A 26,410-nucleotide genomic window follows, 5' to 3' on the forward strand; every position below is an offset into this window, starting at 1 on the left:
TGAACTGGTCCCTTCACCATAGTTCATGTCGGCCCAAACATCTTCCTCTTACAGAGCCTCACAGTCATGCAAATAATGTGTTTTGGAAGTCAAAGAACTATTTCTATTTGGTTACGGTTTGAGTTCTTTGCTTTGTTTGTTGGTCCTATTTTAATTGTTTCCTGTTTTATTTTGAAAGGTTTCCTGTTTTGTATCTTGGTTTGGAGTTTTCCTTTTGGTCCCCATCTGTCCTGATTGTTTCCACCTGTGTCTCGTCTCTTCTGTGTCTATTTAAGTCCTGTCTTCCCTTCCCCCTGTGCTGCTCCATAGCTTGCTTTTTCTCCATTCAAGTGTTTTCGAGTTTCTCTAACCTGCTCAGCAGTGGATTTTAGCTTTGGTGTTTCTAGTTTTGGTTTATTAAAAACTCACTCAGATTCACTCCCTCAACCTCCCGCCATGAAATCCTCCAGTCATCATAGTGTCTGCTGTGATTTCAGACACATAGAATCACGAGGAATGAGCCCCAAAGATAAATGAACCGCAGTACAACAATGTGGTGAGAACCGGCACGTCTGTTTTGTTTCAAGCTGATCATCGACCTCTGTGTGAAAAACAAACGACTTTCTGGATGTCAGTCTGACCATCTCTACTCTTTATTTTTCTACTCTTAAAGTTTTACTTCTGCTTTATTTTATTAATTTTTTTAGATTTCTGTTTCACAGCAGTCACAAAGCACCAGAACCAAGACACAATCCTGATCAGCACACAGTTAAACTCAACCCTATTAGGTTTTGTAAACTAAAGTTTTTGAGCTTTAAATGGCAGTAAATGTGAATATTACAGAACAAATACTTTCTTTTGTCATGATTAAATTCATGTTTTCACCAGTTTGAAACGCCACCTAGTGGACGGCTTTGAGAGTCCAGGAGCTCAGCTGTCTGGGATGTTTGCCTGTGGGACAGTGTCCCGTGGCCAAGGATGCGGTACCAAAACGGCTATCATTTGATACCGGTGCCACGGCATCCATTTTTACTGTGCCGATAAGGTGCATCTTTAACAGTATTGTTAACGGTACCGGCACAGCGGCGTGGTCACGGCACGGACAGGGTGCAACGCCATCCTAAAATACACCAGATCCTAGCGGAAAGGTGTCCAGCGTTTGAATGTCCAGATGAGACGTCCAGCACTGCTACTGTTTCAACAGGTGTGTATGCCAGCGGTGCACGCGTGTGGAACATGTCAGGAACATTTGTGTTGTTTATCAAAGATTAGAGCAGGAAATTTGAATAAAAATGAGGGAAAATGGAAACCAGCACTGCAGGAGGGCCGAAGGTCAGCAGTGCTTTGTGGTTTAGGTGGCAGTGAAAGGCGGGCGCCTCGGCAGCCCAAACCCCGGTCAGGGAACGTTTGGGAGATGAACCATCACCTCTGGCCTGGGAGGGACGGAGGCCAGTACCTCCACGAAAACGTATATAGAAATATTTTCAAATGGATAAGAACAAAGTTTGCTGTGTTCACACATTTTCTACCTTGTTTTTTTTTTTTGTGGGGGGGGGGTTGAACATTTTTTTAAAGGAGAAACAGACACAGGATCATCAGATCATCCGCTCATCCACATCTGTATGCTCCAGAATTTGTGACATGGTGTGCAGTCATGGTGGAACAGAAATACCCAAAGACAGACCCCTGAAGCAGCAGCAGCAGCAGCAGCGGCAGCGGCTGCACGTCTTTAGACAAACTCCAGAAAAGTCTGCAGTGACGCCAAGAAAAGTTGCCAGATTTTTCACTAACTGCTTTTGAGAAAATTAGTCTCCAAGTTGCCAAATACACTAAGAAAATCTGTGAGAAGTCACAGATGTTCACTCACTGATCATTTATTTCACCATCCTTCATAAAATGTCTTACACTCAGACACCTCACTCACAGCGCTGAACACAAAACAAACACACAAGAATAAATCACAACTGATGCACACTGAAACAACAGAAAAGGCTGAATTCTGACAAATTTCCAGCCATAATCCATCCATTTTTAGAACTCTTTTATTGTCTTTGGTGTCACGGGTTGGCTTTGGGCAACCCAGCTACTACCACACACACACACACACACACACACACACACACATACACATACACACACACACACTTCTAGGGGCAAACTACCAGTAGGCAAAGGTAGAGGATTGCCAAGATCTAAACTAATGTACTCGCTTTAGAAATTAACTCTGACATACAGTGGTGGACATAATTGTTGGTACCCTTCGGTTAAAGAAAGAAAGTCCACAAACTCACTGAAATGACTTGAAATGTTCAAAAGTAACAATAAATTAAAATTCATTGAAAATTAAATATTTAAAATCAGCCATTACTTTTGAGTTGTTGATTTACAGAATCATTAAAAAAAAAAAAACTAATGAAATAGGGCTGGACGAAAATGATGGTACCTCCATAAAAGACTGAGAACTAATTGTCCATGATGAACTCAGGTAAACCCACAATCAGTCAGTCTGCCTATTTAAAGGGAGACAAATAGTCACGTTGCTGTTTGGTGAAAAGGTGTGTAGCACACTGAACATGGACAACAGAAAGCCAAGAAGAGTATTGTCCCAGGACATTAGAAACAAAATTATAGACAAACATGGTAAAGGTAAAGGCTATAAAACCATCTCTAAGCAGCTTGAAGTTCCTGTGATGACAGTGACACATATTATTCAGAAGTTTAAGACCCACGGGACAGCAGCCAACCTCCCTGGATGTGGCAGGAAGAAGAAAATTGATGACAAATTGAGGAGACGGATAGTTGGACCTGTATCCAAAGAGCCCAGAACAACCTCCAAAGACATTAAAGGTGATCTCCTAGATCAAGGTACATTAGTGTCAGATCGCACCATTCGTGGTTGTTCGAGCCAGAGTGGACTTGATGGGAGACGACCAAGGAGGACACCACTGTAAGGAAATCATTAAAAAAACAGACTGGAATTTGCAAAAATGCATATTGACAAGCCACAAAGCTTCTGGGAAAAGGTCCTTTCGACAGATGAAACAAAACTGGAGCTTTTTGGTAAGGCACATCAGCTCTATGTTGGTAGACTCAAAAATGAAGCATAAACCGAAAAGAACACTGTCCCTACTGTGAAACATGGAGGAGGCTCAGTTCTGTTTTGGGGCTGCTTTGCTGCACAGGTTGTCTTGAAGTTGTTCAAGGTAAAATAAAATTTCAATATCATCAAGGCATTCTGGATAGAAATCTGCTGCCTAGTGTCAGAAAGCTTGGTCTCAGCAGGTCATGGGTCTTCCAACAGGACAACGATCCAAAACACACAGACGAAAACCCCCAAGAATGGCTAAGAGAAAAGCGTTGGACTATTCTGAAGTGGCCTTCTATGAGCCCAGATCTGAATCCCATTGAACATCTGTGGAAGGAGCTGAAACATGCCATTTGGAGAAGACAGCCGTCAAACCTGAGACAACTGGAGCAGTTTGCTCATGAGGAGTGGGCCAAAATACCTGTGGACAGGTGCAGAAGGCTCATTGACAAATACAGAAACCGTTTCATTGCAGTGATTGCCTCAAAAGGTTGTGCAACAAAATATTAAGTTATGGATACCATCATTTTTGTCCATTCCTATTTCATTCGTTTGTTTTTTTTAACCTTTGTGCTATCTTAAATGACCCCACCCTTCCATTGACGTGTTCTCCCTACCATGACAAAGGTGGATAAAGGTGGAAAGATTTCATGTAATCCATGGACACCAGTGAAGATCACAAATCATTGAAGAAAAAAGGTTCAGCTCACTGTCTAGTGGGTCTAGATGACCCAACTCCCAATGGTAAAGTGCCTAGCACAAGGGTTACATAATTCTGTTAATCAACAACTCAAAAGTAATGGCTTATGGAGATTATTTAATTTTCAATAAATTTTAATGTATTGTTACTTTTGAACGTTTCAAGTCATTTCAGTGAGCATTGTGGACTTTCTTTCTTTAACTGAGGGGTACTAACAATTTTTTTTATATCTATGTTTTGTGCATTTTGTGGCAAATGGACCTTGAGTCTGTAATAAAGCTTTTGTCCACCACTGTAAATAATCAAATCCCTGAAATGCCCTCAGACTGCTCTTGTGAGAGGATTCGGTTGGCCCCCGTCCCTCTGCAGCAATGGACTATTCTGTTGACTATTCAAAGAAATGTAAAAAATTGTAGTTATCTGAGCAGGTGTAAAAAAAGGATAAGAAAAAAAGAAATCAAGTAATTCTGTCAAACGTAAAGGGAGAAAGACAGAACAGGATAAAGAACAAGAGAATTAAAAAAAACTCGGACTGTTGGAGACGTTATTTGACAGATTTTTTACCCAAGGTAAAAAAAATTTAAAATGATGAATACAGTTGCTGCCGAGGCACTTGTGTTATTGTCTGCATGGGGCCCCCAAACTGCTGCCCGGCACTGCCTAGGGGCAATTATGAAGCCTGTTCTTGGACTTTGGGAGGAAGCCAGAGTCCCTGGAGAAAACGTGCACGGAATACAACGTGCAAACGCCACACGGAGAGGCCCAACCAGGATTTGAATCGGGGTCATCTTACCGTGAGGTGATGGTGCTGACCACTGCACCATTGTCCAGCCCTCCAAACAAGATAGAAGCTCGAAACACAAACTGCTGCATTCGTTTCCAGAGCTGTTCATCTTTACGGCCACAGCTCTGTGCTCTGCGGCTCTGCATGCATCACAACCGTAGCTGCTGCTCTGTCTGGACCAATCTCCCTTCACAATCAGAAGTCCTGCAGTGCTGGTAGCTGAATACATTTCAAACTGCATACAAATCTCAGAGCCACCCCCCAGCAGCCCCTCTCCAGGTGAACCTGGACAAACTCAGTGATGTGGTTCGTTTTGCTTCTACCTGGGCGTGTGAGCCAGAGTGAAGCGGCGCCGTTGCAGGTTGATGCTGCGGTTCATCAGCAGCTTTCTGAAGAGCAGTGGAGAGTTTCGCGGAGAACCCCGTGGAGAGTCTTTGGTGGAGATCTGTGGAGATCCAGCCGCTGAAGCTGCTTTGAACCTGGGAAGGAGCTGAATGACTGACCACTTGGACGGACCTCGGTTCTGTGGCTCCTCATCAACAGCAGACCGCTCCTCTTCAGAGCTGTCAGAGTTTAGTTCACTCATATCTTGCATTGGTGACCGACCGGCATGAAATCACTCACTTTCTGCCGGTCACACTTTGCTTCTTCCTGCTGCAAAGACCTTTTTGTGAGCTGGAATGTGGCAGAGCAGCTTTTGTGTCCTCAGCTCCATGTTCCTGCAGTCCCTCTGACGGATGTGGCCCCGTCTTTTCCTCTCCATTTTTATTCTAGTGCAGGTTTGTCAGTCAAAAACTCCCAAACAGGGAGAAATGAAGGAAGTATCGTATCTAGCATGGGTTTGGATTTGAACCTTTGCCTTTTCCTGGTTCCAGAGTTTATGCTGGGGCTGAGAGGACTGCAGACTACTGCTGATGGACGAGTGCTTCATCCCTCCCCCATGTTTGTTGACATTAATGCTGGGCCTTCCCTCTTTCTAACTAAATATGGATGTTTGATTTACAGCAGGAGAAAGGCATGAGAGATCACCACCTCCTGCTGTTCTTTGGTTTCCACCCACTGCAGTCCTTCCTCCCCTCGCTCAGTCTCAAGATATACACTCTGGCCTTCTTTAGGCCGCCGTGCAATCACTTCCTGAGTTCATGCAATTGTAAACATGGAACAATCCCAAGGCTTGGGCCTCCAGCTTCCTCACTCCCACTTTCTTTCCATCGTGGCTCTCCGTGATTCCTGAGCTACTGTTCATTGTGAAGCGGCGTCCTTCCCCATGCTGTTCACATGCTCCAAGAGTCATGTGAGCAGCCTTTGACCAAAAAAAGCAAAAGTCGACAAAAAACACAGGCTAGCTTGGCGCCGTCACGTTGGCGCTCTCTATCTGTGGCTGCAGGCATCATCATCCTCACGGCGAGCCAACATCTTTGTTCACCTCAAAAAAGAGAGAACAAGAATGGAGAGAGAAACTGAAATAACCTCAGGGGCTTGAACATCTGACACCCGCCTGAACCTATGAGCAGCCGCCTCAGCAGAGCTGCTGTGTTTGGTAAATTGTGATGCAACGCGACGCTGGAGCTGCTGGCAGGGCTTACAGGAACACAGAAGCCTGTCCTCACATGTGCACCTCCCAGATGAAATGACGTGTCAGGGCATCAGCGCTTCCTGCAGCGTTACTACCCCCGTTAAGCTAGAGGCACATTAAGCTCCGCCTACAGCCCCACTCAGCTAACAAGAAGAAACGGAAAGTTTAAACATGATCAGAAAGCAGTGTCCTGTTTATGTGGTCAATGTTCATGTTTGTGAAAAGAAAACGCTTTAATAGAAGCTCAGATTTTCTGTATTAGAGCTCACACTTTGGTCACAGAGCTGACAGACATCCACAGACATGAGAGCTCTGAAATGGATTCTACAAAAAAACACACCTGAATTTGTCATCCCTATTTATTGAGGTCTGCAGAAAATGAGACGCTTTAGAAGACGCATGAAGGGATTCTATCCAGCTGCCAAATTTGGATGAATCTGAACGATTGCAGACGTTCTGAACACACAAATAAAACTCAGTGTGATGATGAAGAGCAAATATGAACAAAAGGAACCATAACAGATTAGAGATAATCAACACCAGAGAAATAAAGATTTCTCTCAAATAAAAAGATGTTCCATTATTTTGTTTTTTTTTCTGGATCATCTGTGACTTCTGCACTCAGTTTAGAAAAGACTACATTTGATAAAAACCGGGAAGGAATGTGGGCTTTAGGTCATTTGGTGGCCTGATGAATTATTTTAGAAATAACGTTTTTATTGTTTAAGGTGACATATTGAAAGAGGAAGCTCTTACTGAATTACTTACAAATCAGAAACATTCATTCATCTTCTAAACCCGTTTTTCCCCCTCCCGGGGCTGCCGGAGCCTAACCCGGCCATTTGTGGGCGAAGGCAGGGGACACCCTGGACAGGTCTCCAGTCTGTCACAGGGCCAACAGGAACAACTTTTACAAAGCAACAACTTTGTTTCACCAAATCTCTGTCATCTGTAAAAAAAATAAATTATTACTAATGTCTTCAGAAGCTAGATTTTTTGTAGCATATTAGTTAGAATTACTGACACAATTTTAACGCTTTCATTTCGTTGTATGTTACAACGTTTTGTTCAGATTAAGCCATAGAATCGCATTTTACATTTTTACGACATTCTGATAAAAATGTGGGAGCTAGCTAAGATTGCAACAGCTGTGAATTCGCCATGTGGACACCGTTCAAAACTTCTAATTCCATCAATAAAAATCCCTAAGACGAGTTTTCGTTTGTATCTGGAAGTAAAGGCGTTTTTTTTATTTTTATTTCAAGATGGTAACCTTTTCCCAAGGTCAAAGGTCAGTGAAACTTCTGTGGTCATTGTAGGCTTAAGCTGGCAGCATTTGTGTGAAATGGTGTGAAAATTGCACAAACTAAAATGCAGTTTTCCCATATTGTAGAAAAACTTGAAAAACACCAAATCTCAAACTTTGCCATAAAAATGGTAGTTCGTTTGGCCATCCCATAATAACTTCAAAACTTTCTTTGGATAGTCCCCAACACGTGTGTTTCGGTTTCGTTACTGTGTTTTGAAAAAAACATTTTTTGGGTCCAGAATCAGTGACACAGTCCTGGAGAAGTCCGGTTGGCTTATCATCACATGCTGAGGCATCAAATAAAAACCTCTCTGATCCATGAAAGCAACGTTTGTTGAAGCTGTAGTGATTTCAGATGTTGCAGCAAAGTATTTTTATTTACAGTGTCAAAAGCAGATGGATTGTCAATGAATAAAATCCTTGTGCGGAAGCCTGGAGTCCGGTCGTGTGGCAAATCTGTCCAGCAGCATGACACGACAACAATTGGTGTCAGCATCCTCTAACTATCTGCGGAGTGACACTTTCCTCAGTACAGCATCAATGCTAAATAGGATCCATTTAAGCTTAATTTGACAAATAAAATAATAAATCCAATTGTTTCTAGTGAAACTGTGTTTGTGTAGAATACTTACAACTACACAACTGTGTGTGTGTGTGTGTGGGGGGGGGGGGGGGGGGCTAATCACAAAACCCAATCCATTCTTATCAATTGAAGCCTAAACAGTCAAGTGTAAACTCAGCAGCAAACATGCACCAGAATGTGCATTTCCACATGTACACACCCACCACACCCTGTCCTCATGAGCAGTGTAACTCTGTCAGTGTGGTATCGAGACCCCCTCCCCAGAGTAACAGTGCTGGTTCACAGAATGTCCCACAATGCTGAGGAATCACTGAGAAACACGAAGCACCAGCATCCGTCCAATCAACCAACACAAACAGGATGGGCTGCATTCTTGCAACGTGTGAAAACGAGGACCATGAACACAACACGTACACAAACGTACAAACTAACTAGCACAGAGAGTGATGCACAGATGTTAGCATTTTTATGCTTTGAAAAGTGTTTTGTCATTTCCTTAGACCCTCTTTCGTGTTTCAGCTACCTTTTTAGGCGTGCATTATCAATGTGGATTGTTGAGATGACATCTGAACCATCAGCACAGATTTATTGCAATGTAAATTATTCATGTCATAGGGGAGGTGTTCATTATATCATGGCCCAGGGGAATTCTCAATTCTGATTGGCTGCTGGGTGTGGATTAAAAAGTAATAATCCACAGTGATAATGCACGCCTAAAAAAGTATCTTAAACACCAAAGAAGGTCTAAGGGCAGGGATGCCCAGTTTAGTTTAGTCTGTTTAGTTTACCCATCAGCTATTGAATTCTATTACTTTATGTTCTTTATGATTCATGTTTATTACACAATCACCGGTATGAAGCCCATTGAGACGACTATCATTGTAAATATTGGGCTTTATACATTAACTTGAATTGAATGTTCTGTATCACTGTTTGGCTTCTTTAGGACAAACTTTTTCTTCATCATCTGGACAAAAACAAGCGGTAATACACATTTCCTGACTGTCTTTTAAACTGTAGTATTTTGTTCTCAAAAGGGGGAAGTTAAAAAAATAGAATATCACAAAAGACCAGGCATGTGTGTGAGTGACTCACAAGCCTCTGGGCATGCAGCTTGTCAGGGTCCCCAGGCTCCTGGAGGGTTTGATGCTTCGGCCTGTAGGTCCAGGTGAGGCTCCATCCTCCACTCCGGTCTGTGGAGAGCGTCGGCATGACAACCGGGGAAGCTGCAGGGTGCCGGTGAAAAGCCGCTTCACTGCACATCTGATCTCAAGCTCCTGTAAAAGTTCAGTGTATGAAGGTTGCTCACAAGAGTCCCACTGCCTCTGATTGGAGAAAAAAAGAATGAAAAAAAGTTGGTATTTTTTGGTTACATTAATTTCACTAATAAACACAACGAAAAACCTGAAAAATAAAATGTAAAATAGAAATAAAAAAATGGTCATAAAGGTGTGACACGGGTGATTTAGAGAGGAATCTAAGTTTGTTTTGAAACAGAAACCTAAAATACTGTCATGATAGAGCTGTGTGCGCCACAAACACCATGTGTATACTACAAACACAGTGTGTGCGCACGACAAGCACCGTGTGTGTGTACCACAAACACCATCTGTTTACAACAAAACGTGTGTGTACCACAAAAACCGTGTGTGTGTCAAAAAACCACGTGTGTACCACAAACAATTTGTGTGTACCACAAACAATTTGTGTGTACCACAAACAGTGTGTGTGTACCACAAAAACCATGTGTGTGCCACAAACAACATGTGTGTGTCACAAACAACATGAGTGTACCACAAACAACATGTGTTTACCACAAAAACCGTGTTTGTGCACCGCAAAAACCAAGTGTGTGTACCACAAACAACATGTGTGCCCCACAAACAAGCCCTACAACATCAACAAGCACAAAAGAAAATGTGGGATTCAGTCAAAAAGCAGTTAACACTACATCATAACTCGTGAGATGTCACTAAAACTGGAATCCATCATGGAAAATCATCATCATTCTCTGCATGAAACCATGAATCTACCGAGCAGCTCCTTCATTCAGAGATGTAACCACCTTGCTGCAGGAAGGAGCCCCCCCCCCCCCCCCCCCCCCCCGGTCAGCTAAATTTCTCAAAGACAATTAAGTCATTGTCCTATATACTGTACTTTAGTATTATTATCATTACTGTTGTTTATAATATTTTAGGTCTATATATATTATCTGTAATTATTGCTTTTGAGTGATGGTAACAAAGCAATTTCCCCATATTGGGATCAATTAAAGCTCTATCTTCTGAAAGATTCCTCCATGAACGGAGGTACTTCAAATTGATCTTTTATTACATAAAGGCTCAGTAAATATTTTTATCTTTGTTTAAATGAAAGCTCATGTAAAAAAAGCACAAAAATATAAAGATTTTGTGCTTTTTGAGAAAAATAACTTCTGCTTAAATAACTTTTTAAAACTTAAAAGAAAAAAACAGTTAGGGGTGTAACAATGAATACATTGATTTACTTGTTTTTGGAAAATGCCATTTGGATTGAGATTGTTGATCAAAATTGTCACAAAATGGGCAGGCGGAAGAAGTCGGAGACAAAACAGGGTCAGGAAATCAGATCAAGATTTAACGCTCGGTTTGTAGAGTTAGATGAGTTCATTCTTCTGTAAGAGTTCTGGTACATCACCCGTCCGTCCTGGGGGAGGGTCCCTCCTTCATGTGGACACCCCTGAGTTTTCCTTTTTTTTTCCAGAATCCGTTTTTTTAGTAGTTCTTCCTTACCGAGAAGGAGGGTCTAAGGGCAGGGATGCCCAGTTTAGTTTAGTTTAGCCATCAGCTGCTGTATTTTATGACTGATTTAATGTTCTTATACAGTTGCTGGTATGAAGCCCATTGAGAAGACTATTGTTGTAATATTGGGCTATAGAAATGGAATGGAATGGAATCAAATCAAATCAAATCAAATCGAATCGAACCGAACCGAACCGATGCAGGCAGAGGGGCACAAACAATACTTCGTACTGAGCGAGGCTAAGTCCAGTGCTTAAGTGTACTGTGAGGGATTGCAAAAGAGAGTCAGGTGTGCGGATCGTCAACAACAAATTATGATCTGAATCAAATCGTTGGTAAAATGAATCATTACACCCCTACTAACCACCTTAATTTGTTTGTTTACATTTTTTTTAATTTATTCATTCATTTTAATATACATTTTTTAATAGAGTTACAGGCTTGGAGAAAAATTAACAACAACAGGAGATGCATACAGTCTTTTGGCTTTGGTGACAGCAAATGAGTTCAAGCAAATGAAAAACAAGCCAAACAAAGTAATATTAAAAAATTAATACAATTTTAAATAAAAGAGGCCACGCCCATCTGAACATAAAAAGACCATCCAGAGGAAGGTTCACTGAGATAGAAAGATCATCGTAGCCAGACCCCTTTTTGTGTTTTAGGTTTTTAGTCGCCAGATGTGTAGCACACTTCACATAAACACACTTTGATATCATATCTGGAATTTTTGTTGATCTTAGCTCTTCAGACTCAGACACTATTACACTGAACACAGCTGTAGTACTCTCAGTATTTAATTTAGAGTTCCCATGTGAACGTCAGAGACAGGAAGCGGTTCTCTGCTGTGACAGAATCTTTTTACCCGACTGGTCCACCGTCCCATAAACACATCGAACTCTGTGGATCTCTGAGCTAAACAGCCAAAACAGCTCAGTCAGTTATTCTGAATGTAGCCTCTAGAGTCTGGTATGATTGAAGAAAAAACATGATTTCAATAACCCGTTGCTAATTATCTGTTTTAATAAACAAAGCATTCTCCTCTTTCAACAGAGAAAAGTAAAGACAGGTTTCATCAACTGTCATGCAAACGTAGCGCTCTACTGATGGTTTGATAGCCAGTTTGATAACAGTCAACTTTGTTTTATCCAGTAAGTAAAAGCAAATATAGAAAATACTTGAAAATATGAAGCAGGAAGCAAAAAAAGGCCAACTTTTGTTTCTTAAATAGATGAAAATTAAAGGAATCTTACCTCCGTAGAGGCGAAAAACTTGGAGTTGTTTCTCCTCATTCTCTCGGCTGTGTCAAGGGAACAAGACAACTGGAAGGAAATACCAAAGAGGACGATGCACGAACCTCATCTAAGATCAGATACAAGGCAGTGTGTGCCATGATTGCTGCGCTGTGCTGGCACATGACGGAAACTACATCCCGCCTCTCTACAGCCCAAACCCGTCGGTTTATTCAGTGACCCCTCACTGGAGCATGTCTAAGGTTTCTGTCTTGCTCTTACTGCTTCTGGTCAGAGAAAGCTTTAGCCATCGCAAATGAATGCAAGTCTTCTAAGTAGAAAAAACAAAAGCTGTGGATTTTACTGCTGTGACAAACAGTTGGAGCCACCAGAGAGGCAGGACATTATCCATGTGTCTGTCTGACAGCACAATCTGCTGATCGTCCAGCAACCAAACATTCTGGTTGAACTGGCAGATTCAGCTTCTAACAGCAAGCCTGGTTCTTGTTCTCCAAACTAGTTAACATCTCTGTCCATGTGGACCATGATAAACACAAGGAAAGTAGAAGCTATGACTTGGAGTAACCTTGATTTATCTGATGCACATTCACGCAAAGACCATCGCCGCGTCTCATGTTTGACCCAGAAGCTGCAGCTGAAAATGGTTCTGACCCAAACTTCCTTCACTCGTTTTAAAGTCACAGGTCACAACCTTTGTAAAAAACTATGACTGTTTGGTGTTTTCAGCATTTGATAGGGAAATTTTAAAATGTTTACATTGCATGTTAAAAATAAAGAGAGCACCGGTCCCATGATAGTGTGGTTCTGTCAAAAGTTGCTGTCTAAATACAACAGAATAGAGTAGAATAGAACTTTTTGCATTTCACAAAAACAAATTTGCCCAACATTGAAATTGGTTTTATTTATTTTTCCTAACTTGTCCAACAGTTAAGCAAACAGATGTTGTGTTACTGTTAGCATATGGGGTTATGGATCTTCTGACACATGAGGAGTATATTTGGATAAACTCCTTTTGGATTTGAGGCTAAATTTTATCTATATTAAGTATGTTTGTATGCCTTTTTTGGTTAGACCGGACGAAACAGAAGACAGAAAAGAAATGGGGGGGTTTTGAAGGAAATAGGTGGAAGATTAATCTAATGTGTGTGTGTGTGGGGGGGGGGGGGGGTGGGGGGGGTTGAATCACAAAGCAACAAGATTCTGGAGATTTATAATTGTTACTGTTAGGTGTAGATGTTTGTCAAAAGTCTAATCACTTATTAGGGTGATGGGGGAGGGGTCAGCCTGCAATGCACTTTGGTGGGCGGAGCTACTTGGCAGTGGCCCCCCCCCATGGTTGCCGCATGGAAACGGGATCCCCCCCTCTCTCGGTTCTAATTGCACCTTAGATATGTAGGAATCTTGGTAGGGGTGGTGTTCTGACATCACTGTCAGCAAGCAGCAGATGTCTTCTCAGTGCCCAACCCGCAAATTTTAACTGCACCTTAGACATTTAGGGCCCCTTGGGGGGGAGGGTGTTTGGACATATACACTCCAAGACACACACACACGCTCACAAACACACATACATTACACAAGGAAGGTGAGACCTCTGGCCATCTGTCCCCTACCCCATCCCTGGAGGGGGGTTCCAGGCCCTTGGCAACGGTGGCCGAGTTCCTTGGATGCTGGCTTCCTAGGTCCGGCGGCCCTCTCTCCACGCAGGGAGAGGGATCCCTGAGTTCTCTGGCACGACCAAGAGCCAGGGATCACATCTGTGAGTCCGTGTCCCTGTGGTGGGGGTTTGGTCCTTGCCCTCTTGCGCCCTTGTGCCAGCCTTCTTCAAATTTCCAACTGTGGGTGAAGCTGGTCGGGCCATGTTTACAACACTCCTTGTGGACACTCACCACTCTTGGACGTCTTTCTCCTGGGCAGGGGTGGCTGGCCCCTGCCTTGCTCTCTCCTTGACCAACCGTGGGCTGGGTGGGGGGCTGCCTGGAGCATGGAGCAGGTCTCCCTTGGGGGGCCCTGGCCCTTGCCTGAGGTTAGGATTGGGGGGAAGCTCAGAACTCCTGGGTGGTGGTGGGCTGCCGGTCTGGGGGTGCTCTCCTGGGGCAGGGCCCCACCTTGGGCCCTCCAGGCGCGGCGGGGGGGCTGCTCCTCTGGTTGGGCTGGAGCTTGCACTCTCTGTCCCCCGATGCCTCCCTGCTCTCTGGCTTTGGGGGCCCCTGTGGCGGTCCTGCTGGCCCTGGCCTGGGTGGTGGGTATGATCACCCGGAGGGCGGTTGTTCTGTATCTGCTACCGTGTGGGTGTTGGGGGGTTACTGGCTGCTGCTGCTGCTGTGGTGGGGGTCTTGGTGTAGGGATGACTGTACACTCTCCCTCCTTCTTTTTACATTCCACCATCCACCTCAGAAGAACAGAATAACTCACTTGAGCACAGGTGCTATCTCACCTTTACACAAATAGTTTGTGTGATTGAATGAAATATTTCACACTAGTTGGTTTGAATGCATTAGTATGCGTGTGTGAACATTATTTATATTGTGTACATGCGGACTTGTCTGTACGTGAAAATATTTGGAGCCAACAGGTATGTTTAAAACATCTGAGTGTGTGTGTGGACAGGCCCCGCCCCTTCTAGATTAGCATTACATCTGAACCTGACCGTGATGAGTATAAACATCCAGCAACCAGTTGCTCTATGCTGCTTTATGGTTTTACCCCCTTCTATAATCACTCTCCTACCCCCCCCCCCCCCCCCCCCCCCCCTTCCCTTTTCTTCTTTTCCGTCCGTGCCTCCCTGCTCTCTGGGGGCCTCGTGGTGGTCCTGCCTGCCCTGGCTTGGGTGGCGGATGTGATCGCCCAGGGGGTGTTTGTCCTCTGCCTGCTGCCGTGTGGCGTTGGGGGGGTTCTGGCTGCCACTGCTGCTGCGGCGGGGGTCTTGGTATGGGGATGGTTGGGCACTCTCCCTCCTTTTCACATTCCACCATCCATTTTAGAAGAACATAAACACTCAAATGAGCACAGATGTTAGCTCACCTTTACACCAATAGTTTGTGTGATTGAATGAAATATTGCACACCAGTTGGTTTGAAGGCATAAGTATGCGTGTGAACACTATCTGTTTTGTGTACATGTTGACATTTTTGCAGCTAGCAGGTGTGTTGATAACATTTGAGTGCGTGTGTGGACAGGCCCTTTGAGATTTGTACTATATTTGAACCTTACCGTAATCAAACATCCAGTAAACTTGTTGCTTTATGCTGCTTCATGGTTTTACCCCCCCCCCTCTCTAACATCCCTCTCTCCTCTTCCCTCCTTTCCTTTTCCGTCCGGTCCAACACCAAAGATTTTCAAATATGATTAAAATTAATAAAGTTTGGCCTCAATTTCAAAAGGAGTTTATTCAGACATACCTCTGGTTTGAAGATTAATAACCCCGGTTGTTAAAGTAAAATATGTCCAACACAAGAGGCCTTCAGTTTTCATCTGTCTGCCCGGCTGTTGGACAGGACAAGAAAAAAAATTATTAAAGTTTAGTCTAAATTATAAAAAGGGGTTTATTCAGATAGACCTCTGGTATGTCAAAAGATTCATAACTCCTGTTGTAACAGTAAAATATGTCCAACACAAGAGGCCTTCAGCTCTCCTCTGTTTGCTCAGCTGTTGGACAGGACAAGTAAAAACTGTATAACATGAAATCATGTCATGAAATACAGCAGCTGATGGCCAGACTAAACTAAACTGGACATCCCTGACCTTAGAGCCTCTTTCTCTGTAAGGACAAACTAGAAAGAAGAAACCTCATGGTGTCCACATGAAGGAGGGATCCTCCCCAGGACAGACAGTAGCTGCAGTTTTTTGTTCAGTAAACTACAAAAAAAAAATGGCTTGTAAACTGTTGCCTTAATTTCTTCAAGTAATATAAAAGAAATACGTTTTAAAGTGAGCAGTAAAATTGTCTTTTGGATCTGAATTGTTAATCCTCTTTAACCATTACCATCCCTTACCACGTCCTCTGACAATCCATTGGGTAGAACTGTAGCTTCCAGCCGCTCATGGCTCTCTGCTGCTTTGTCGGGTTATTCTGTGTAGCCGACATACTTTTAAGATCCAGAAGAAAACTGAAGCTCTACTTTCTTTGTGGTTTTGGATCCTCCATGACTTCACAAACCATCATTAGAAGGATGGTGGGGCTTGAGTCATTGTAAACCAAATTAAAAAAAATCAAAATCATGTGAAGTAACCACCTCCAACCTCCATGTAGTTTTCTGTTTCACCATAAATGACAAAAGGGTAACCAACATTTAATATTTGGCGCCACCTTGAGGTTTTCTCGCCAAAGTGAAGACAGTGAGAGACCAGATCCAGCAGGTTGTTTTACCAAAGTAGCATGTTTGTTCAGTTATGACATTCCATAAAAGACAGTTTGGTGTTTCTCCAGTACAAAAGTCAAACAGGAACAAGTAGAAGGTGTTCTCAGCCAGGAACTGTGTGCAGCGTAGATGCAGGCTGCTCACTTGTTGATGCAGTAACTCCTGGAGTGTTGTGTCTGGCTCCCCCCACAGGCCGCTGGCTTTGGGCCCTGAAACAACAAACTTGTTTAGATCCTACAGATTCAGTTGAACCATAACAGAGCATTGTTAGCGACAGAATACCTTATACAAGCTGCAAACCAGACTGAAAAGTGACGTTGAGGCCTTTTGCTGCAGGTCGTCTGAGTGTTCCTGCAAAAGGACAGAAAAAAAAGCAGCTGAAATCAGCTGAACGCCTTTCTTCTGCATGTATGGAGCAGCTGATCCACAAGCTACTTTATGTTCTCTTTGGTACCCAGTTAAGGATTGACAAAGAACGTTTTCCACTCGGGGAAGCATGGCTACATTAGAGACTTCAGACAAATAAAATGTTCATAAAGCGGTCGCCCTCCAATCATAAGTTTGCGGGTTCGATTCCCGCCTTGCCCACCCATGCGTCGAAGTGTCCTTGGGCAAGACACTGAACTCCACCTTGCCTCTGGTGGAAGGTTGGCGCCAGTGTTCGGCAGCGGAGCCGCCACCAGTGTGCGAATGTGTCCGTGACTGGAAAGCACTTTGGGCCTTCGAGGAAGGCAGAAAAACGCTTTATAAGGAAGCGCCATTTACCATTAAGTGCTTTTATTCAAATAACTACACACCCGATCCGATCACGCGGCTGATGACTCGATCCAAACGGGATGATGTCCCCCGATCAGTATTGGAATATTTAATTTATTAATATTGTGACCAGCGCTTTATCTTTCAGACTTATCGTTCCGGATGGACACTCCACCAGACATTTACGTGAACGGATGACGACATGTTATTGCCGTAAAGCGCAGCAGACCATGGCAGCAGTTCAAGCTAGAGGCTAACTAAAACAGCTCAGTCCAGCTAGCAGCACATTTCCGGGATCTGTGCAGCAGGAGTCCACATCTTTTCACATTCTGCCCCTCCCTGACAGACTCCTGGTTCCAAACCAAGCGACTGTTTCTGGGTTTCTACACACATTTGTGGCTGTAACCATAATGCAACACAGTGTTGAGAATCTTAAATCTTTGAATCAAGTACAACTGGTTTGTTGTCGGAAATGTAATCCACGTGGCATGAAAACTTGGCTGTGATTGGCCGGTTTTTAGAAGACAGGCTGGTGCAGAACCTGTTTGGGTGATGTCATGTGACACATACACGCCACATTCCTGCTGGGAGAGCACGCCGACTCAGTTACATACTTAATGGGGTTTGTAGCTACCAGTGTCACGGATTCTGTGCAGATATCGTTCAATTTCTATTTTCCATTGATGCATTTTCTTCAAAAGGTCAGCGGGGTCACCAGAGATGTACTCTGACTTACCCCATTGATGGTCACCCAGGGCACATACTGGTGTGGCGGCTTCAGGCCCGCGGTCTGAAGGGCATTCTGATGCATCAGCTGGTTTCCCAGGTCTCCCTTCACGCAGCCGTTGAGTTTGTCCATGCTGAGCTGAGGCTCGTACACCTTCAGACACTGCAGGCAACAGGCGGCCATGAACAAACACACCTGAACGCATGAGCATACACAGACACACACACAGTCCTTACGCTCTCAACTGAGCCCAGAACGTCGGTGGACGACTCCATACAAAAGATGATTGGGAAGGCCATGTTCGTCATGTTCAGTAAACAAGTCTGTAAAAGAACAAAGCAGACCAACCAGAGGATCGGTGGTGTCGTTACATGCAATCTGAGATAAACAAAGACAACTAGGGTTGGGCGATGTCCCCTAAATTGGCAGTTGACGATGTTTGCAGTCAACCATCGGGATGGACGATGGTATCGTGGGGGGGGGGGGGGGGGTAATTTTTCGTTATTATATAATTATTATTCGTTATTTTACTTTATTACTTTATTTTATTTCCCAAATAATGAATCATCCGCGATGATCCAGTGTAAACTGAGGGAAGTGACTTTAACAAAACAAAAACAAACAAAATAGAAAAGAAGTAGTCTGCTCCTGCACTCAATTAGTTGGTCAGGTGGAGCGGTGGAGCGAGCGACCGCATCTGAGCAGAGCAGACGGACTCATAACTTTGAGTTTGAGGGGAAGATGCTTTGTTACGTGTGGGAGACTAAGGACTGTGATCCGTCCTGCAGCTCTACGTGAACGAGCTACCGAACTCAAACCGGGTGTCCCGGTAAAAGTGTGTGTCCCGGGCGGAGCTCGGTCGGACCGTCAGGTCATACAGCGGCTGGGGCGGTGTGTGGCACAAATGATGCCCAGTCCTTAGAAACCATTCAAACAATCACCTGGATTTTTGTGTTGTTTTTTCGTGTCCCGACAAAATAAAGGCTGATGTTATTCCCACATATTTACGTGCAGCCAAGATGCAGACTATCCCGCATGGATTTATGTTCACCCAAGCAAAAGTTGTTAGCCCGTGTTAGCATACTGCTAATAAGTTAACACGGGATACTTTCCGGCTCAGTTCTTCAACAGAAAAAGCGCTGATGACATGGATTAAAATTAAAATTACACCGATCATAAAATCTTTGCACTGGCTCCCTGTCAGCTTCAGGATTGATTCTTTTAATAGTTTTTAAGACTGTCCATGGCCTAGGTCCTTCTTTTATATCAGATTTGCTTTTAGATTATGAACCTCCCAGAGCCCTAAGATCCTCAGGCGCGGGCCTGCTGATGGTCCCTAGAGTAAAGACAAAAAACCACGGCGAGACCTCGTTTAGACACTACGGACCTCGTCTGTGGAACAGCCTGCCTGAGGATGTGAGGACCTCATCCTCTGTTGAGGTTTTTAAAAAGAAACTAAAGACTCATCTATTTAACTTAGCTTTTAATTAGATCTTATATGTGGTATTTTTACTCTTATATTTTATATGCTGTTTTATCAAATATTTATTTGTTTAATGTCTTTTAGTCTTTTTATATTCTAACTTATTCTAATTTATATTTTAGACTTTTTTAGGCACTAAATCATCTTATCTTATTATAATTAATATTTGCATATTTTACCTGTTTTTATATTTTAACTTTCTTATTTTATTACTTTTACATTTTAGACTGAGTGTTTTCTCACCCTTGGCCAGGGTGTTAATGTTCGGGCTCGAAGAGATTCTGTCCATACTTGCCCTCTGGCACCTCTTGTTCCGACTCCCCGGGCCGCCGGGCCGGTGCGCCCACGTTTGGTGCTCTGGGCCTGGGGGTTGGGGGTCTCTGGGGTGGGGGGTGCTGGGGATGAGTTGTGCTTGTGTTGCTTAGATGCTGACACCCCGGCCAACAGGAGGACAGGGCGGACGGCGCCTTCTGGGTTCTCTTTTCTTAAGCTCTGTTATTTCTCTTTTACTTGTGCTTGTTTTTGTGTGTTTTATTTTGAGGGACTTATTTATTATTTTACTTCATGTGTGGGGTTTGTTTTTATTGTATTCTTGTTTGTTTTTTATGGAAAGCACCTTGAGCTGTCTGTGTGACATGAAAGGTGCTTTATAAATAAAATTAATTTGAATTTGAATTTGAATTCAAATTAAAATGATGAGCGAACAGGCGCTTCATAAAAACCGTAACATTAATAAAAGCACGTTTAGGAGATAATCCCGTATATTACCGAGCTGACGTATCTATGTATGTAGCCGCTGGGCGGAACTAATGTTCTTTTCCGGTATACTACTGCGCATGTGCGAATGATTTATTCCGAAAAGTGTGACCCATGTGAACGTTTTTTCATAAACTGAAAACGTTTTTCTGGGCCCCATCTACACGGTTGGATACAAATCCAACCATTGATCCGATCAAGATATCTTGCACATGTAACCGTGGCTTATGGTGTCGACTTGCAGCGTGGCGGGGGCGTGGCATCACGATGGTGTCTCCCCATCGTGATGTCAGTCACCCATCACGATGGACGATGGTATCGTCCATTGGCACAACCCTAAAGACAACAAACATTTAAATTCAAATAAATTCAAAAAATTGTTAATTTACCTGTTAAGTTCCTACCGTACTAATTGACTGATTACTTCTTCCATTTTATCATTGGTAAAACTAACTTTAGTCAACTTTTGCAGTAGTCTTGAGCACACGTTGTCTAGATATTTGAAGTTCTTGAACTTTAGCCATTGACTGCTTTTTCCTATCCATGTTGAACACGTCCATATTGCCTTACAAAAGAGCTAAATTTCATCTTAAAAAAAAGGTCCACTAAATAACGGGGACTGACATTTTTTCAAGTAAACATTTACAGGATTGTTGCGGGGGGGGGGGGGGGGGGGGGGCACAGTGTTTTGGCATGTGAGCTACATGGAACTATGCACCAAGGTCACACATCCAACCTCAAACTTGACGACTTCTACCATAGCTCCAGTCTAAAAGTACTATGTTTATGTATTAATAACTCAAAAACTGCACAGTAAGAGTACACAAATCTTTGTAAAGGCCCGTACATACCGGGACGAATTTCGCGCGCAATATTCGCCAACGTTTAACGCCTCGTGACTAAACAAAGGGCACCAATGTGAGTGTGCACACCGACGCGAAAAAACGCCATGCGTCATAGTGTCACTTTTTAAAAAACGCCTCGGGTTTGTTTGTTTTTTTTGACGCGCCGCGTCTAAAACTATACGACCAATGAGAATGGCGCTTTTGCACACGTGTCTGGAGCTTCTGAAGTTACAGTAAAATACAACTTGGGGGCGCTCAAACACAAAACTGCCTTTCTGAGCACACATACCAGCGAAGAAGATAGACGCCAAGTAGCGTCTACACTGCCGCAAAGAAATAATGACGGACATTCTAAAATATCCCCGAAAACGCTCATGATACATTTTCAGCTCTTGTACCAGTCAATAAAACTCCCCATGTTCTTCTCTTCTCGTAAGTATGGGATGTACCCAAAATCGACGTCTTTTCTGGCGTCTTTCATCATTCAACAGAACAATAATTTCTTCATCGCTGGAACTGGAGCTGGAGCTACTGGTGCTGGAAATATTCATGTTTTCTTTGTATTATTCTGACAAGCGCGTAAATACTTGCTCTCTTCTTCTGAGCGAAAAGCGACTTTAAGAAGTGTAAAGTTGTGCAGCGCCACCTTGTGTACAGGAGTATTTCTGTTTACATTAAGCGCCATCTAATGTCAGGAAATGAAATTGCATGTTCGCTCGGCTCATCGTCAGCGAAAATCGCCTGGGTGTGAACACAAAAAACGTGTTGAAAAACGCTGGCGAATAGCGGCTGGCGAATATTCGTCCCAGTATGTACGCGCCTTAAGGAGAAAGCTTTGTGGTGTGTATACATATTATTTTGTAGTAATACATCATTAGAACTGATGACGCCTTGGAAGTAAAAAAGCTCAAAGTGAGGAGAGATTGTCACTCAAATCTTAATTTTTTTTTATTTAAATTTTTAATTTTTTTTAAACTCCATGATATACAAACAGACGACAGATCCTGTGCTTATTGTTGCCACACAGCCGCGTGCCAACCGCCCCAGGTTGCCGCCCCTCCAGTCTGTAAGGTAAGGGATACAGCGTGGCGTGCTGTTCCTTCTTGTTAGTGAACGGGTGCGAGGAGGGATGATCCCAGGGAAACTGTGGAGTAAGGTTTGGGTATTGTGGGAGGCTATCAATGAGAATGTTTCTGGATGGCTCAGAAAAGCTCCTGTTTTGTTTGAAGTTAGAGCACTAACTAGCATTAAAATAGAATTGTTAGTTTAATTTACTACAAGTCCTAATTAATTAATTGCATAAAAACATAATCACGACAGCACTAATTTGACAGTCATGTTACTCAACTTTAACTTGCAGTGGAAACGTTTTGCCACTTTCAGTATTTTGCTCATGTGGGGTGAAATGTACCTCGATCAGGTTGCCCTGGCACTCGTCTTCCCCATGCTGGCACTCAAAAACATACTTCTGTCCCTCTGTCTTTTCCTGAAAGTGTAGACAACAGATGCAGTTCAGACGGATGGTTGAAAACAGATTTTGATCTGTATTTGGTCTGACTCTACTTCTAAAAAAAAAAAAAAAATCTATCTTGGCCAAATGGTTTAAGTATTTACCTGTGCATTGCCAAAGGGCACCAGGTGGACAGTCATGATGTCATTCAGCAGGATCCAGGTGGGCATGATCATTTCCACCAGAAATTCCCTGCAGCCTGGACACAAGCTCTCATAGTAAAGCCCCACCTGGACAGGCTCAGCTGCCAGACCAGAGCGGCTGGCATTCTTCTCCAGGCACTGCTTCAGGACCTGGGAGGAGGAAACGCAGGAGGAATGATGACATTCACATTTCACGACAGAAAAAGCATCCATCCATCTATCCGTCTGCTGTCCATCCATCCACCCATCTGTTGAGAGTCATGCTGGATAATTGTTCAGTTTTGCTCCACACAATTTTGGCAGAAGTAGAACTCTGAAACGGCTTTTCAAAAAGGTCACACGCCCTTTGAGACATCTAGGCTGCACACCACTTCCACCAACGACCCTGTTTCCTTAAACAGATTTCAGTCCTTCGAGTAAAAACAATATGAAAACCATAGACAGTCCATCGTTTCTTACCACCAAAACACATTACTTATTAGGGGCTATTGCAGGGATCTGAATTCCAGAAACAAAAAAAAGTGTAGAAATATTTGTGACGTCACAAATTGCTGATTCGAGATCCTAACTATAAATTTACACGAGTAAAAATCCCCTTCAGACAATGGAATTATCGCTGTAAAGTCCAGAATAATGATGGATTTTAAGTACATAAAGTGAGTAAACTGAACGCACCACTGCTGCCGAGAGCAAATGGATCTTCAGAGTAAAGTTGTTGTTTTTTTAAGACAGGGACAGCATGGATTTATAGAACATACATCTAAATATATAAGATTAGAGCATTTTAGGCTAATTTCCATCCAATTGAAAAAAAGTTAACAACAGAACATTCCCTCTACAACAAAACGGCGAGCAATATCAGAGCTACCCAGCCGTACAGTTTAGATCAGAACAGGAAGTACCTGCTGGTTCCAGGAAGACTCCCATGGAGGAATCAACAGCTGTTACTCAGTCGTTCTATTGGTCAGAATAATCATTCTGGATCTGATACCTTTTTTTAAATTCGTCTTGATAATCCTCTTTTTTTTTCATGATATTTTTTCTGCATCATGAGATGCCCGCTGGCCCCCCACCTCCAACATTCGAAACATTTGACGGATTCTCTCGAGCTGCTTTGAGTGGAAGGGGTGTGGCCTACCATCACGCTTCCTCATGATTGGAGACAGTAGTTACCATAGAAACGTAGACTCAGACCGACTCCGACCAATCACCGTCGGAAAAAATGGCGATGAGTTTACTTCAATTGGCTGGAGCCGGATGTAAGGTATTTTCTTTGGGTGACATCAAACCCGCTCAGTCCAGTTCTGTATACAGTCAATGGTTACAACTACAAGCTTTTTTAAACTGCATCTTTTCATCTGCTCCAGGTTCATAATGATTTGAATAAAGAAATGCTCAGAAATGTTATTTTACCCTATACTGTGTGGTTATGGGGCCTCCAGCACTGGAATAATGCCAGAATATGTGAAAAACACCGTTTTCACTGGAGCGTCTTTCAGAAACAATGTGATGATGTTTTGCACTGAAGCGCTGAGAGAAAAACCACACATGCATAAGGAAAACGGGCAAAAAACACGTGACATCCAGCGAGTCACCCGGTGGGACAAGGCTGGGAAGAAGGAGGGGGGGCACGTCCGCGGGTCTATCAGCCCTCTGCTGATGACGCAGCAGGTGTGCACAGGTGACCTCCATTTAGCCCTCCGCCTGCCTCGTCTGCACAAAACTGCAGCTGTTAACACAACTTTGTGTTTCTTTTTGCACAAATGTTCAATGTTATTGTTCTTAAACAGTGAATCCCTTCTTTAGATTGCTCTAGTCTCTAACAGCAGGAAGGTTTATGATTTTGATTTGGTATTAAAAAGTATTACTCAGTATTACTCGTTTTGGCTTATTTTGTCATAGTTATATTTCTCCTGGGGAAACAAGAACAAAAGTTTGAGAACCACTGCTTTAATATCACAACAATATAACAATAATGTTACTATAATATCACTACATTATCACTGAAATCACAGCAGCACATACAGCCTCCACGCGAAGGTACAGACAGAGCGTCACCGGTTTCACTCACCCCGCACTCGGTGGCCGCGGTCACGGACGAGCACCACTCTTCCGGCGGGTACGGGCAGAGGCAGCTCCCGAGAGGCGCGTGAAAAGCCGCGAGGATGAGTATCAGGACGCTCTTCATCTTCACGTACGGTCAAAGTCTACTCAGAAACACAACTTCTACACAAGGCGGTTCAGAAGAAGTAGCGAACTTCCCCATCCGGCTGCAGCCTCTGATTGGCTCTTCTTTGATTGCGTCACCTGTTACTAGGATACACATTTTTATCTGCTTTGGAAGTTTAAGTTAACCTGCTAACCATGCGGCGTTTGAACTAAAAAAAAAAGGTTGAAAACTATGGAAGCAAATCTGTAGCATAGTTAAAAATAAATAAAATAAAAGTCAAAACCAGAAATGCTTTTTCCTTGACATGTTAGGAGATTGTGAATCTGGTTTGTTCCCCATGGGTTTTCAAATGGTCAGACTTACTGATGTCAAGCCAAACCCCAACAAGATAACCCTTCTCAGTCAGTGGGCTGGCCTCACCCAGTCCTCCAGTTTCTTGCACCTTGGACTCCTGCTGTTATGAGCATCCCTCACACAAGAAAGTAAGCCCCCCGCCCCGACATTGTCCACCATTGTGGTTGGACATGTAACTCTCTTCTCATGTGCAGAGACTGCTGCTCCACCTGCTGGCCCATGACAGTATTGCTCGCAGAGGCTCCTTTTTCCTGTAGTCCCAAAATGAACCTTTTTTGTGCTTTAGCCTGTTCATTTTGTTGGGGTCCATATCCAAAAACCCTGTCAGAAGGTTAGCCGCAGTTAGACGGAGAACATGTGTGTGAATCAGTGGAAGAGTGAGGTTACGGGGAGAAGAGATGACGAAGTTGGAGGGTTTGGAGTCTCTAGGGTCAACAGTCCAGAGGAATGGATGGAGTGGAAAAGAAGTGAAGAAGAGTGCAGGCAGGTTAGAATGGGTGGAGAAAAGTGTCAGAAAAGAGTTTCATCTCAAATGAAAGGAAAGGCGTAGACATGTGTGGTGAGAGCAGCCATGTTGTTGGACCTAGAGACACTGAGGAAGACAGGAAGCAGAGCTGGAGATGAAGATGCTGAGGTTCTCTTTGGGAGGGACCAGGATGGATCAGGAATGAGGACATCAGAGGGACAGCACATGTTAGAGGTTGTAGAGATAAAGTCCGACTTAGATGGTTCAGACACGACAAGGAAGACATGAAGGTAGCTGCTGGTAGAGGATGCAGAAGACAGACGGAGGAAGCTGATTGGCTGTGGAGACCCCTGAGGGGAAAAGACCAAGAAAAGAAATATCAATGAACTGTTTTAAAGCTTCTCATTGCTTTGAGCGACTGATAAACACAACTGATGTTTAAAACTAATAGGAGCTAATTAAAAAAATGCTCAACCGCTTCGTTGGGCCTCTATGTCAAGGGTTCTTACAGAATGTGACTGGATGACGGTGGTTTTTCCAGTCATTCCGACAGTATTTGAACGCAGCGCGTGTTCCTCCTAGCCATGCTGACGCGCCTGCGCAGTGCAGCTGACGCGGCTGCGCAGTGCAGCGAACAGCGTCTCGCAGCAAAGTTTGCATCGTTGTTCATCGGAAGACGGATCGTCGCTGCGGACGGCGGAGCTCTCCCTGAGGCCGGGGAGGCGTTTCGGGGCGGATATGGGCTCAGAGCCCGGAGCTCCGGCGGTGTTTGGGACCATTTGTCCCCGGAACT

The 26,410-nt window shown here is 43.6% G+C and overlaps 2 protein-coding genes across 6 annotated transcripts in view; both read right to left on the reverse strand.

Moving 5' to 3' along the window:
* Positions 1-12,317, reverse strand: part of pde4ca (phosphodiesterase 4C, cAMP-specific a) — a 51,860-nt gene extending 39,543 nt beyond the window's left edge. For 2 of the 5 annotated variants that reach the window (XM_078934347.1, XM_078934346.1), the window contains exons 1-2: positions 12,050-12,317; positions 9,112-9,341 (exon numbers count right to left, since the gene is read on the reverse strand). In XM_078934347.1, the coding sequence (XP_078790473.1) occupies positions 9,112-9,341; positions 12,050-12,088 (269 nt within the window). In that variant the 5' untranslated portion in view covers positions 12,089-12,317. Of the gene's footprint in view, positions 1-4,871; positions 5,283-9,111; positions 9,342-12,049 lie in introns of those variants that run through there. The other 3 variants (XM_011486151.4, XM_020710795.3, XM_020710797.3) reach the window with 2 other exon arrangements.
* A 4,089-nt stretch (positions 12,318-16,406) lies between these two features.
* On the reverse strand, positions 16,407-26,266 carry LOC101164924 (gamma-interferon-inducible lysosomal thiol reductase). Its single transcript, XM_004078668.5, has 8 exons — positions 26,127-26,266; positions 24,699-25,967; positions 22,589-22,777; positions 22,386-22,460; positions 18,127-18,213; positions 17,900-18,052; positions 16,690-16,758; positions 16,407-16,616 (listed from the first exon to the last, which is right to left on the reverse strand). Exons 2-8 carry the CDS (start codon positions 24,813-24,815, stop codon positions 16,548-16,550), a joined length of 759 nt encoding a protein of 252 aa, XP_004078716.1. The 5' UTR covers positions 24,816-25,967; positions 26,127-26,266; the 3' UTR covers positions 16,407-16,547.
* Between the last annotated feature and the right edge of the window lie 144 nt (positions 26,267-26,410).

Source organism: Oryzias latipes, chromosome 17, assembly GCF_053564925.1.
Source record: "Oryzias latipes strain Hd-rR chromosome 17, Olatipes_Hd-rR_3.1".
Taxonomy (NCBI): domain Eukaryota; kingdom Metazoa; phylum Chordata; class Actinopteri; order Beloniformes; family Adrianichthyidae; genus Oryzias; species Oryzias latipes.